General features: G+C 40.1%; 1 protein-coding gene across 1 annotated transcript in view; it reads right to left on the reverse strand.

The window, feature by feature from the left end:
- LRRC7 (leucine rich repeat containing 7) overlaps nucleotides 1-12,498 on the reverse strand; it is a 574,557-nt gene that overhangs the window by 120,835 nt on the left and 441,224 nt on the right. The window contains 1 exon segment of the mRNA XM_044002921.1: nucleotides 10,239-10,311. Within this exon segment, the coding sequence (XP_043858856.1) occupies nucleotides 10,239-10,311 (73 nt within the window).

Genomic DNA, 12,498 nt, shown 5'->3' on the forward strand with positions numbered 1-12,498 from the left:
GAGAAGGAGACTGTGGACCCAAGCAGTTGCTCTAAACTACCTGTGAAGGCTTTCAAACTCTATGAGTCTATGAGTCTCTAAAAATATCTTCCACAACTACCACTGGAATTGTTAAAGATAATATTTAACCATCTACTGCAGTAGTCACAAACTGAAATATGGGGGGAAATTCAGGTCCACAAAAATATATTAAATATAATTTGATCATTATCTATACATATTTTGACAATATGTCCCAGGGTTTAGTTAATCCTAAAGATTATTGTATACCTCAGCTGAAATCACCAACTTAGAGTTCTAAACTTTCTACAATAATTAAACTCAATGATTTCTGTGAGGTTGCTGTTACATAATAAAGTTAATAAAGCCATTATATTTTGTGATTTATATCTAAATATATCAAATAACTTGTTCCATTGGTTATTGTTAGTCAGAGAAGGAACTGTCTTTTGTCCTTTGTATTCAACAATGCTTAGCCCAGTACCTAGCACATAGCTGGTACTTAATAAATGTTAATTGACTGATTGGTAGTATGTAATTTTTACAAATATATTTAAAATACATGATTTATGACAAAATCCCCAACCTGATGACTACATGTTGGGAAAAGTTACCTGCCAGAATTTAGATGGCATTATTGGTTTGGTAAAGGGACAGATAAGGAACTAAAGCTTCTTGGTGTAGGCTGTCAGGCTCCCTCCTGATTCCTTTTTTATTCTGTCTCTGTGTCTCTGTCTCTCTCTCCATTTTCTCACTTGGTGACCTCATCACCTCCCATGGGCTAAGTTATTATCTCAATGGAGATTACTCACAAATTTGCATTGTCTCTTCTCAGCTCCAGTCTCACATCTCCAATTGCCTATTGGTTATTTCAAACTGAATTTTCCACAGGCTTCTCAAAAACTAAAATCACTACAAATGGAACCCATTATCTTTCCTTTCAATCTCACCTCCCTCCCTTGCTTTCTGTTTTAGGCAAGGATACCACCATCCTTCTTGTTACCCAAGTTTGCAATCTTAGCATTACCCTCCCTCTCCCTTATTCCATAGAACCCATCATGGCTGCCTTAGTCTTGTGCTAGGGACTGGAGGTCCAGAATCCCCAAATACTCTACCCCCAAGGAGCCTTTAGTCTGCTGCTGGAAACATCAAATACAAAGAAAAATAAATGTAAGATGCAAAGGGCCTTCTGGGGAGATGATGACAGGTTTCTTCTAGCAAGTGGCCCTGAATCTGAGCTTCGAGAAGGCCAAAAGATTCTATGAGAAAGAGATGAGAAGGGAAAACCTCCAAGATAGGGCCAGGCAGCCTGGGAAAAGGAAGGATGATCTTGTATGAGGAAGAGCCGGCACTTCTGCCTGTGGGTCTTCCGGAGGAGGAAGGAGGAGAATGTGCACGGTGGCTGGAAAGGTGAGCTGGAGACACATTCCGAAGGGCTTGGAAACCCAAAGAGACCAGCTCGTCTTTTATCCCAGAAGCAAGAAGAAGGCCCTAGCCATTGTTGAGCTTGGGAATAACATGATCTTGGCATTTGTGTGGAGGACAGACTGGGAAGGGCATAGCCTGCAGTCAAGGGCAACGTCTTCCCTTTTCAGTCACTATTCTAAAGACCCCTTGGGGAGAATGAGTGAACGGATGAGGGGTACGAGAACCAAATGACAAGCAGGCACACGGGATTTCCTAAGGACCTTCTAAATACCACATACCAGAGCTACAAGGACAAAATAAAACTGTTCTTGACCTTGAAGAAGTTACATTCTACTGTGGGAAAATAATCACAAATCAGATAAATCAATACAATACACACAGTCAATACAAAGTGACCTGAGTGGCGGGGAGGCACTGACTACTGGAGTATTCAGGAAAGGCTGGCATTTGAGTGGAATTTGGAAGGCAGCTGGAGGGATAAAACAGGGCAGCTGGATGGCCCAGTGGATAGAGCAGCGTATCTGGCGACAGGAAGACTTATCTTCATGAATTCAAATACGACCTCAGAACACTAGCTGTGTGATCCTGGCAAATCACCAAACCCTGTTTGCCTCTGTCAAATAAGCTGGACAAGGCAACCAGTCCCAAGGTCTTTGCCAAGAAAACCCCAAATGGGGGTCATGAAGAGTCAGATCCAACTGAAACAACTAAGCAACAACAATGACAACAAAGAGGGAGGAAAAAAGGTCCTTCACGGATGGGAGAAAACCTGTGCGATGTCAAAGAGCACCAGAAGGAGTGTCATAGATAAGGAACAGCAAGAAGACCCACTTACACTTAGCATGGTGACTGGCACATGGTTGGACCTTCGTAAGTGCTTGCTGATTGGCCTAGAGTGTGCGAAAGAGAGTAATACGCAATACGCCTGGAGAGGCGGCCGAGGTGGGGCCCTGTCGTGAAGTGCTCTGAATGGGAAACAAGACTGCAGAACCCTTTGCAGTGGAGGGAATCCAGAGGGAATTCCATGGTTAGAACCTGTGCTCTAGACAGTCCCCTTTGCAGCTGTGTAGACCATACACAGGTTGGCTATTTTAACAGTCCAGGTGAGAAACAACGAGGGCCTGAACCAGGGTAGCAGTCGTGTGAGTGGACAGCAGGAGAGAGACAACAGACTGGAAGCTGGAAGGGACTGCAGAGACCCACTCGTCCAACCTCCTCACTTTACAGTGAGGCCTAAAGAGAGGAAGAGATTGTCCTAAGGGCACATGTGGCTACTATGTGACGGAGGCATGATTCAAAGCCAGGGATCTTTCTGCTCTATCACACAAATCTACAGGAGTCACAAAGAGGGAGGGAAAGGAGAGCCCACGTGGTGAATGGCAGTCGGGTTCCAAAGGATCTCAGCAGGCTGGTATGTTGGGCTGAATCTAATAAGGTGCAAAGAGAAAAAAAAAAAGCCTAAACTTGGGTTCAAAAATCACTTACACAAGTGTAAGACTGTTGAGATCTATCAGTTCAATGGAAAAAGGCCTGGGAGTTTTAGTGAGTGGCAAGCTCACACCTCTGGTATGATGGGAGTAGCCAACTGTGTACTGTATTGGAGAGAGATGTTCCTCTTCAGGTCTAGGGAGGTGACAGCTGTCCCATGGTCCAGGTCACACCGTGCCTGCATGTTTAATGTGGGCACCACGTCTCAGGAAGAACACTGTTATCACAGAGCCCATGCAGAGCTTGATTAGAAAGATTAAAGCCATCAAGATCAGGCTCTGAGAGGTTCAGTTGTAAAGGTGTAGCCCAGTGAAGAGAAACCTCCAAGGGGCCAGAAGGGCTGTCTTCAATTATTTGAGGTAATGGGTGAAAGTGGCAAAATGGCAGATTTTGACTTCATTAAAGGAACAATTTCCTAACACTTAGAACTACTCCTGGGTAGTAGGGGCTTCTTTGGAGGGTTCTTGTTTCCACCACAATTGAAGCCTTCTTATAAAATGAGATGACTACTTTTGGGTTTACTGAAGAGATTATAGTACAGGTTGGGCTCAATGACTTCTGGGCTACCTTACTAAGAGTCTGTCATTTGGGGATTTAAATGATAGTAATTTTCAGAAATCATTAATATAGGTAAAATTTAAATCAGGATCTTTTTAATACTAATTCAAAAAATTAGATACTTTGTGCCTTCTATTTTTTCTACAAGGCTTCATTGAACTATTTAAGGAAAATATTAAAGTCCAGTCATGAAGCTTATGTTATCTCAGGCATTGGGGGATGGCTTTTTAAGAAAAAAATTATGCACAGTTGGGTCTATATGATTATGCCAGAACAACTAATTGAAAACTAAAAAAAATCTATCACTCAGAAATACGTCTTGTCTACATAGTGCCGAGGATGTAAATATAGGCAATGAAATTGTTCTTCATATGAACATTTCTCATAATTAAAACTCTGTCCCAAGACTAACAACATGAATTTCACATTCCCAAGTAAAATATTTATGTGATTGCCTCCAAGTAGTTCAAACATCAGTATAATTGAATGAACTTTTCCCTTTTCATGGGGATGTTTTGATAGAACTTGGGTCCAGTTAAATACTGAGCTTGATACAAGAAAGGGAAGAGCTCTTGCTTAGCTACTCTCGCTATATTTACACAGCAGATTATATATTTTTCCTACTAAAAATACTTTGCCTCAAGAGCTGCTGGTGCTATCAACTTAGCCATCACCATTAATCATTCAAAAACATCCTGCAAACATATGAGTTGACTGCTCCAATGTAGCATACTTTCCATTTTCAGAGCAGCTACATGTCTCTTGGGAACTAATTAAGATTCAGTGACAGGCAATAACCAATGGAACAAGTTATTTAATATAAAACCTGGGGAATCCCTTCCAGTTGTAGGGAACAGAGTAAATCATCAGCAATTGAAAAAAAATAAGTCACCAAAGACAATTGTCAGATATTGAAACAATCTGAGTAAAAAATGGAAAAGACTATTTTTAGATTTTCTAGAGTTTTGTGGAGTTTTGGTGGACTTAGTTCTGGAAAGCAATGCTTTAATTTAATATACAGTAACATTCATCATTTAAAAAACACTTTTCTCACATGAGCTTATGTGTCATTTAACAAAATGGGAATTCAATTTAATCTCCAGCCCTAGAACTAAGCTATTAGTTAATAGACTGCAAAGGTAGATGAGCCCCAGATGATGAAAGGCTTTTGAGGGCAGGCTGAAGATTGTTTATTTTTATCCTAAAGGCAAAAGGAAGCCTTTGAAAGCGTGTAAGTACTGGGGAGATGTGGTCCGATCTGTGTTGTAGGAAAACCTACTTTATGGAAAATGGATTAGGGAAGGGGAGGGAGGCAGAGCAACTAGGAGCATGTAGTAGTAATATAGGAGAGACGTGATAAGGCTCTGAACTAGATTTGAGCCTCCATGAGTGGAGAGGAAGGGGCTTAATGGAGAGATATCATGGAGTTACAATGGACAAGACTTGGTAATTGACTGGATTGGGTGTCACTGGAAGGGAGACGGTGACTTTGACAGAAATGACGAGTTTGGTTAGGGGCATGGTGAGTTTGAGATGCCTGCTTATTTTGCAGGCATCTCACAAGCAGTGGGCAAACTTGGGGTGTCATTCAGGAAAGAGATATCGATATAGACTTGGAAGACATTAGAATTGAGAGGGATTGGGAAAATCTTCCTACAGGAAGTAGGGTTTTACCTTCACTTAAAGGAAGCCAGGGAATCCAAGAAGAGGGGATGGGGAGGGATTGCATTCTAGTCATGGGGGACAGGCAGAAAAAATGTCTGGAGCCAAGAGATATAGTGTTCTTTGTGGAACAGTGAGGAGGTCAGAGCGTGTAGATACAAGGATGCTGGAAAGGGGAGGGGCTGGGTTATGAAGGACTTTGAACATAAGCCAGATGATTTTCCATTTGATCCTAGGGGTGACAGGAGCCATTGGAGTGAGGGGGTTTTAGGGGAGGTGACAGGATCAGAGGAAAAATTGCTTTGGTGGCTGCAGAGAAGAGGGACTAGCTTTGAAGTCACTGCTCTGATTTTGTCACCTGAATTATGCCAACAGCCTTGGGACTGGGCTTCTCACCTCCAATGTCACTCTGCTCCCACCCATTCTTCACTGTTGCCAAAGGGATTTTCATAAAGTGCAGGACCAGGTCAAAAAATGCCTCCCTACTGACTCTAGGATGCAATTTCTATTTCTGTGTGCATTGAAAATAGAGATAATTATGAGTTCAATAGTATGTATATATAAATTATACAGTGATGGTGGTGGTGGTGATGATGTTGGTGATGTGTGTGTGTCTTTGTACTGGGGGTATAGGCTTGAAAATGTTTTACTAATAGGGGGTAATCATCGTAAGTATTAACGTACTGCTCTCATCACTCACTATTTTAATTCTTCTGTGAAAATCACTTGACCTTTTCTATTTTTAAGCCACCAGTTTTCTCTGACTTGTTTTTTGAAAACTGAGATAATTAGTTTATATTTCAGATGGAACTATAAATAGGAAAAGTATCAAATACTTTACTAAATCAATCAGGCAACATTTCAGAGTGCTTCCTATGTCCCACACTCTCTGTTAAGCACTAGGGATATAAAAATGGATAAAAGACAGTGCCTGCCCTCGAGAAGCTTACAATCTAACGGGGAGACAACAAGCAAGCAACTATATATAAAGCAAGCTATATTTGGGATAAATGGGAAATAATTCACAGAGGGAAGGCAGTGGAATTAAGAAGGGTCAAGAAAGGCTTCCTGTAAAAGATGAGATTTTAGGGGCAGCTAGGTGGCACAGTGGATAAAGCACCAGCCCTGGATTCAGGAGGACTTAAGTTCAAACACAGCTTCAAACACTTGCTATCTGTGTGACCCTGGGCAAGTTACTTAATCCTCATTGACCCACCAAAAATAATAATAAAAAGATGATGTTTTAGTTTGGACTTAGAGGAAGTCGGTGAAACCAGGAGGTAGAGTTAAGGAGGAATGCAGGGCAGCTAGAGAGAATGCCCAGAGTCAAGAAGGAGTGTCTCATTAGTGGAATATCCAGGGTGTCAGGATCATTGGATTGAAGAGTATGTGGTAGGGAGTAAGGTGTGAGAAGACCAGAAAGGTAGGAGGGGCCCAGGTTAGGGAGGACTCTGAATGCCAAACAGAGCAATTTGTATTTGCTCCTGGAGGCCATAGGGAGCCACCAGAGCCTACTGAGTAGGGAGGGTGACATTGTCAGACCTGTGCTCTAGGAAAATCACTTTGGGGGCTGAACTGATGTATAAAAAGGGGATTAGTGAAAAGAATTATAAAGGTATTTAAGTATTTTTACAAGAACAACAAAGAGAAAAATGCCATCGATTGATGAAATGATTTTGTTTTGAGTTTATCTCAAGTGGAAGCAGATTCCGCCATGCCAGCCCTACAAGGGAGAGCCTCATGGAAACACTGAAGATGACTTAGGCAACTGTAGAGTTAAAGGCAACAACATCATGAAAGCAAAGAGAGGGAAGGACATTGCTGCCTCTCCCAAGTGTGAAGCATATCATGGAAAAGACTGTAAAAATCAACCAGTTCCACCCTGCAATCCAATACATGTCTGCACATAACAACATGGCGTCTGATCTCTGTTTGGAGACTGACTTTGATGGGGAGCTCACTTCATCATGAGATAGGGAAGTTCTACTGAGTCAAACATTCAGTCTTGTAACTTCATTCTACTGGATTGAGATCCCCCTTCTGGAATCATGCCAAATCAGAAGTGACATTGCAAAGAGGCAAATCTAGGATTAAGATCTGGAAAGAACATTCCTAACAATTAGAATCATCCTAAAGTGGAATGGGCTGCTTTGGGATGTCTTCCTGTAGAGATAGGATGACTATGAGGCAGCAGAATGCACACAGTACCTGCGTTCAAACACAGACTCAGACTTGTATTAACTGTGTGGCCCTGGGCAAGTCACTTACCCTTTGTCTTAGTTTCCGGATCTGTAAAGTGGGCATAATAATAGCACCTACCTGCCAGGGTTGTTGTGAGGAACAAATGAGATCATTGTAAAGCATTTAGCAAAGTGTCTGGCCCTTAGTAGGCGCTATATAATTGCTAGCTCTTGTTATTATTAATTATATGTGATAGCATGTATTCCTTTGGTGTATGGTCTGGAATAAATGGGTATGAAGTTAATCCTAATTCTTTAGTTCCATGATTGTGCTAAATAGCTATCAGATATAAAGCTCAGAGACAGGATCTGATGGTTCAAGAAATTTACTGTTTACAAATTACTTTTGCCTTCTAATTTTGCAAAAATTTTTTAAAAAGTGATGTTTGTTTTTAAGGATCTTTTTCATTCATATGGAGAACAGAGATTCAGGATAGCCTTGCCTTACATGCTTTATTTCTAGTGGTTTTTTTAAAACTTAGATTGCACAATTTCTATGCAAATCTGTTTCAGTAAAACCCTAAAGATTCATTGGCCGAATCACTGAATTACAAATCTGGGGGGACCTTAGCTGCCTTCTCTAAGCTATATCTAAAAAATAATTCCTTTACAATCTATCAGTCTTTCCTCATGACCTTCAGTAAGAGAAGCCCTTCCCTCCCTCCCAAGGCAGCCGTCTCTACTTTGGACTACCTCTAATTATTAGAAAACTTTGCCTTACATTGACTCAAAATTTATCTCTTGCAACTGTCCTCATTGCTTCTAGCTCTGTCCTCATAAGCTAAATAAACAAGTCTAGTCTCACAGTAGAGACTGCTGTTCAAATTCTTAAAAAGAGAAGGGGGAAAGGGAGAAGGGAATAAGCATTTATTAAGTGCCTCCTATGAGCCAGACATATAGAGCCAAATTCTTTATGTATATCACCCCATTTGATCCTCACAGCAACCTTGGAAAGTAGTTCTTTTATACATTTTTTAAAAATTCATTTTACAGTTGTGGAAATTGAGGCAGACCCAGGGTTACATAGCTAGTAAATGTCTGAGGCCAAATTTGGACTCAGATCTTCCTGACTCCACTGCACCACCTAGTTGCCCATCATGTTTATCAGTCTTCTCTTTTCCATATTTAGTACCCTGACATTTCCATCTACTGATCCCCATAAGGAAGCCAACCCACCAGCCTTGTCATGGTCCTTGCAGACATGCTTTGGATAGATTACGAGGTGACCAGTGAACAGGTACTAGTGGTGATTCAGACTGTCCTTTGCTCCTCCACAACCCCTACCATGGGAATTTTCTGATATACTTCTGTCTAATTTTATCTCTCTGATATGATACTTGCGAACCCAAGAATATATATTCATTTCTATTCAGTTTAATCTTTATAGATTTGGCCCTGATTTTAGCCTGTCAAAATCTCATTGAATCTTGATTCTGTTAAGTGATGAATTTGTTATTCCTCTTATGTATCCAAGGCATTAATAAAAACACCAAACAGAAAAGGGCCAAGCACATCTCTTGGAACATGACCCTAAGAATCTCCTTGCAAGCTGTCATCAAAGGATGGCCCTTTGGCTCTGACCCCAGGTGTGATGCCATCTAACTAGGTAAGTACCCACTTTGTATTTCATCCGCAGAAATAATAGCAAAAACACAACTTGGGTCAGTTATAGTGATAGCACCCCCTCAGTTGCCGGTTTAGGAATTCTGCCAAAGAAGGAAACAAAGTAAATATGGCGAGACCTGTTTGAGAGGAGACAATCCTGGCTCCTTGGCATGATCCTTTCCCTTTCCATAATGACCCACTTAATAATGAAGCCTAGAACATTTGCCAGAAATTGAAGCTGACCTGTCTAAGCTGTACTCTTTTCTGAAAAGACACACAGTTTCCCCTCTCCATTTGCGATCCCTTTCCATTATCCATATTCCATCACATCAGAGGTGTCAAACATGACTCTTGAGCCAGACTGAAACATCATTGAGAAATATTTACCAAAAGAAATGCAAATATAACAGAACATAGATAATGTTAACAAGTGGGCTTCTAAGTCAGTCTGCACTCCCAGAGATCCTCATGTTCCTGTTTCTATTTGTCTCCAAGAACACTCAGCATCCATTCCCAGCCACTTGTATTTTCAGTTCCTGTGGATGGAGATCATCTGGCCCAGACACCCTAAATACATGGCGGGGGCAGCTCAATCCTCTTTTACTATCTCTGGATTTATTTGGGGCATCAATTTCTCACCAGTCAGAGTTGTGCCGAACATTTTCCAATGCAGAGAAAACAAAGGCAAATAATAGCTGAGAATTTCTACCTTCTTCCCATTGCTTATGTTCTCCCTGAACAAGTCATGAGAATAGGACTCTGTCTTTCCCTACTCAGGTATAGTTTTCAAATAAATCTTTATTTCTTTCATATAATTCTGTAGGTCCATATTAAATTATTTTTACCAACGAATTAGAAAACTTAGCTGAAACAAATTACTTTATTCTTAATTCTTATTAAAGAATCAAATTAAATTGCAGTAAAACCCACATTTTTTCCCTAAAGTATAATACCAAGTTTATCAGCAAATATTCATACGTAGGCTACAAAGATTTATTAAAACAAGGCATACCAGCATAAATTAGCATTTAATTTTTAAATGCTCCTTGGGTAGAGTAGGCAAGAATAAATATAAATTGTTTATCAAGCATCCATATTTCTTGTAAAGAGGGATTAAAAGAATGTATTGATGTAGAATTAAATTTAAGACAATTTAAAATGTCAACATCTTTTGTTGAACATTTCAGCAAAGGTTTTTGTTGAAAGATATTTTCATTTCTAGCTTTAGGGATATCAGTCAGAGATATCTGTACTTACTTTCCAATTGCATTGGGTAACACAGTTAGTTGATTGTCGTCTACTTTTAGAGTGGTTAGTTTTTTCAACAGTCCTAAAAAAGAGAAGGAGGTTGTTAATATATAAGAGCAGATTTATAACATTAAACTTTGTTTTAAAAACAAAAGGAATCACTTGTCATGAATACATATCACACACCACTGGCCACGTGCTACTTAAATGAACATACACAGAGATTTCTAGGTGGCCCATAATGCATCAAGCTTTGGGCCTGAAGTCAGGAAGGTTCATCTTTATGAGTTCAAATCTGGCCTCCAACACTTATTAGCTGGGTAACCCTGGGCCAGTCACTTCCCCCTGTTTGCCTCAGTTCCTCATCTGCAAAATGAGCTGGAGAAAGAAATGGCAAACGACTCCAGTATTTTTGCTAAGAAAACCCCAAATAGTGTCATGTAGAGTTGGACATGACTGAAATGACTGAACAACAACAAAATTAAATTAATTTAGGAAGTATTGAGTTCCTGTTATATACAAGGCACCATGCTAGGTGCTAAGAATACCAAAACAAGCTCTCAACAAGCATCCAGTCTACCAGGGATATATTTCCACAGATTAATGACTACAGTATAATTTGAGGAGGGAGAGAGAACTAAGAACTAAATGGGTCAGGGAAGATTTCTCATCTGAGGTGGTTCCCAAGATGAGCCTTGACAGAAACTAAGGATTCTGGGAGGCAGAGGTGAAGAGAGAGGGCATAAGAGCCATGGAGGACTTCCTAGGTTTAGAAAACCATTCAATTTAATGGGAGTCCTGGGTAAAATGTATGAAACTAGAGCTCTGTAAGAATTTGAGTTGACAATCTCTGCTGTGACAAAAAAGAAAAGCAAATCTGAGTTTAGGCCTCTCCTATGCTAGACTGTTAGTTTTCAACAGTCCTTGATCCCAGAGACTGAGTGTTACCCTTGCTATAATAGGGATTCAAATATTTTTTCAATTAATGAAGAATGACTACTAAGATATCTATTTCCACAGGGATGACCCACAGGCAGCTCAAATTCAATATGTCCAAAACAGAATCCATTCTTTTACAGCTAGAGCCCTCCTTTTTGTTTTCTAATTTCCTTCTTTCTTTAGAGGATTCTGCTATCCTTTCAGTTACTCAAGTTCACATGCTTGGAGTTATTTCTGACTCCCTCATCACTCACCCTCCACCTCCGTACATGATCAGTTGCCAAGTCTTGTCAAATACAGCCCCATAATGTCTCTCACCTCTCTCTCTGTCTCATTCTGTATATGTATGTATATATGTATATATATATGTGTGTGTATATATATATATATATATATATAGAGAGAGAGAGAGAGAGAGAGAGACAGACAGACAGACAGACAGACAGACAGACAGAGAGTGTGTGCATGTGTATTGTGATAACTGTATTTCAATATTATTTCTTTGCTTTGTAATCCTATGGCTCTTATTTAAAGCATTTAAAAACATCAGACTGAAGAGTTCAGAGGCTTCCCCAGACTGACAGCCAAAGGTATGAGTGATGCACAAAAAGGTGAAGAACCTTTGTTTCATTCCTGGAATACATCGCATCCTTCTGAATCTTAGAATGACTCACTTCTTTAATGCTTACTTTAATAATCTCCTATATAAGTTTAGAAGTTTGCTATAGTTATTAGTATTGCCTCATCTCAATTCCTTAAATGTATTTTATATAAATGAGAAAATATTTGTAAAGCACTTAGCATAGTGCTGGACACATAGTAGGCACTTAATAAATGCTTATTCCTTCCTTCCCTTACTTACATGTATACATTTTGTTTCCCCCAAAGAGTCAGGTCTTTGGAACAAGGACTTTTTGACCTGTCTCTGTCCCTTCAGCACCTACCTGGCACATAATCGACATTCAATAAATTTCTTTTGATTAGTTAGTTGACTGATTTATAGTAATCACAGTACCAGGCTGGAGGACAATTAGTGTGTCAACTCACAGCCTGTTACTGATGTGTCTAACAGAAACAGGTAATGTAACAGACCTTGCCTTAAATCTTCATTGTCTTCAAATTTTAGTAACTGGCTGAGAGGGAAGTCACAACTGACTGTCCTCTCATGACCAAGTGTTACAAGGTAAGTTCCTCTACTCTTCTCATTCCAGGATTGTGATGATTAATGAGTGTGATTTGTAAATGACTGTAATTCTTCAGTGACATGGCCTGCATAGCATTCTCACCTCTACTGTGAGAGAGCTGATATGTATGTTTAGGAAAAAGTTGG

The sequence above is a fragment of the Dromiciops gliroides genome, chromosome 4 (assembly GCF_019393635.1).
Source record: "Dromiciops gliroides isolate mDroGli1 chromosome 4, mDroGli1.pri, whole genome shotgun sequence".
Taxonomy (NCBI): domain Eukaryota; kingdom Metazoa; phylum Chordata; class Mammalia; order Microbiotheria; family Microbiotheriidae; genus Dromiciops; species Dromiciops gliroides.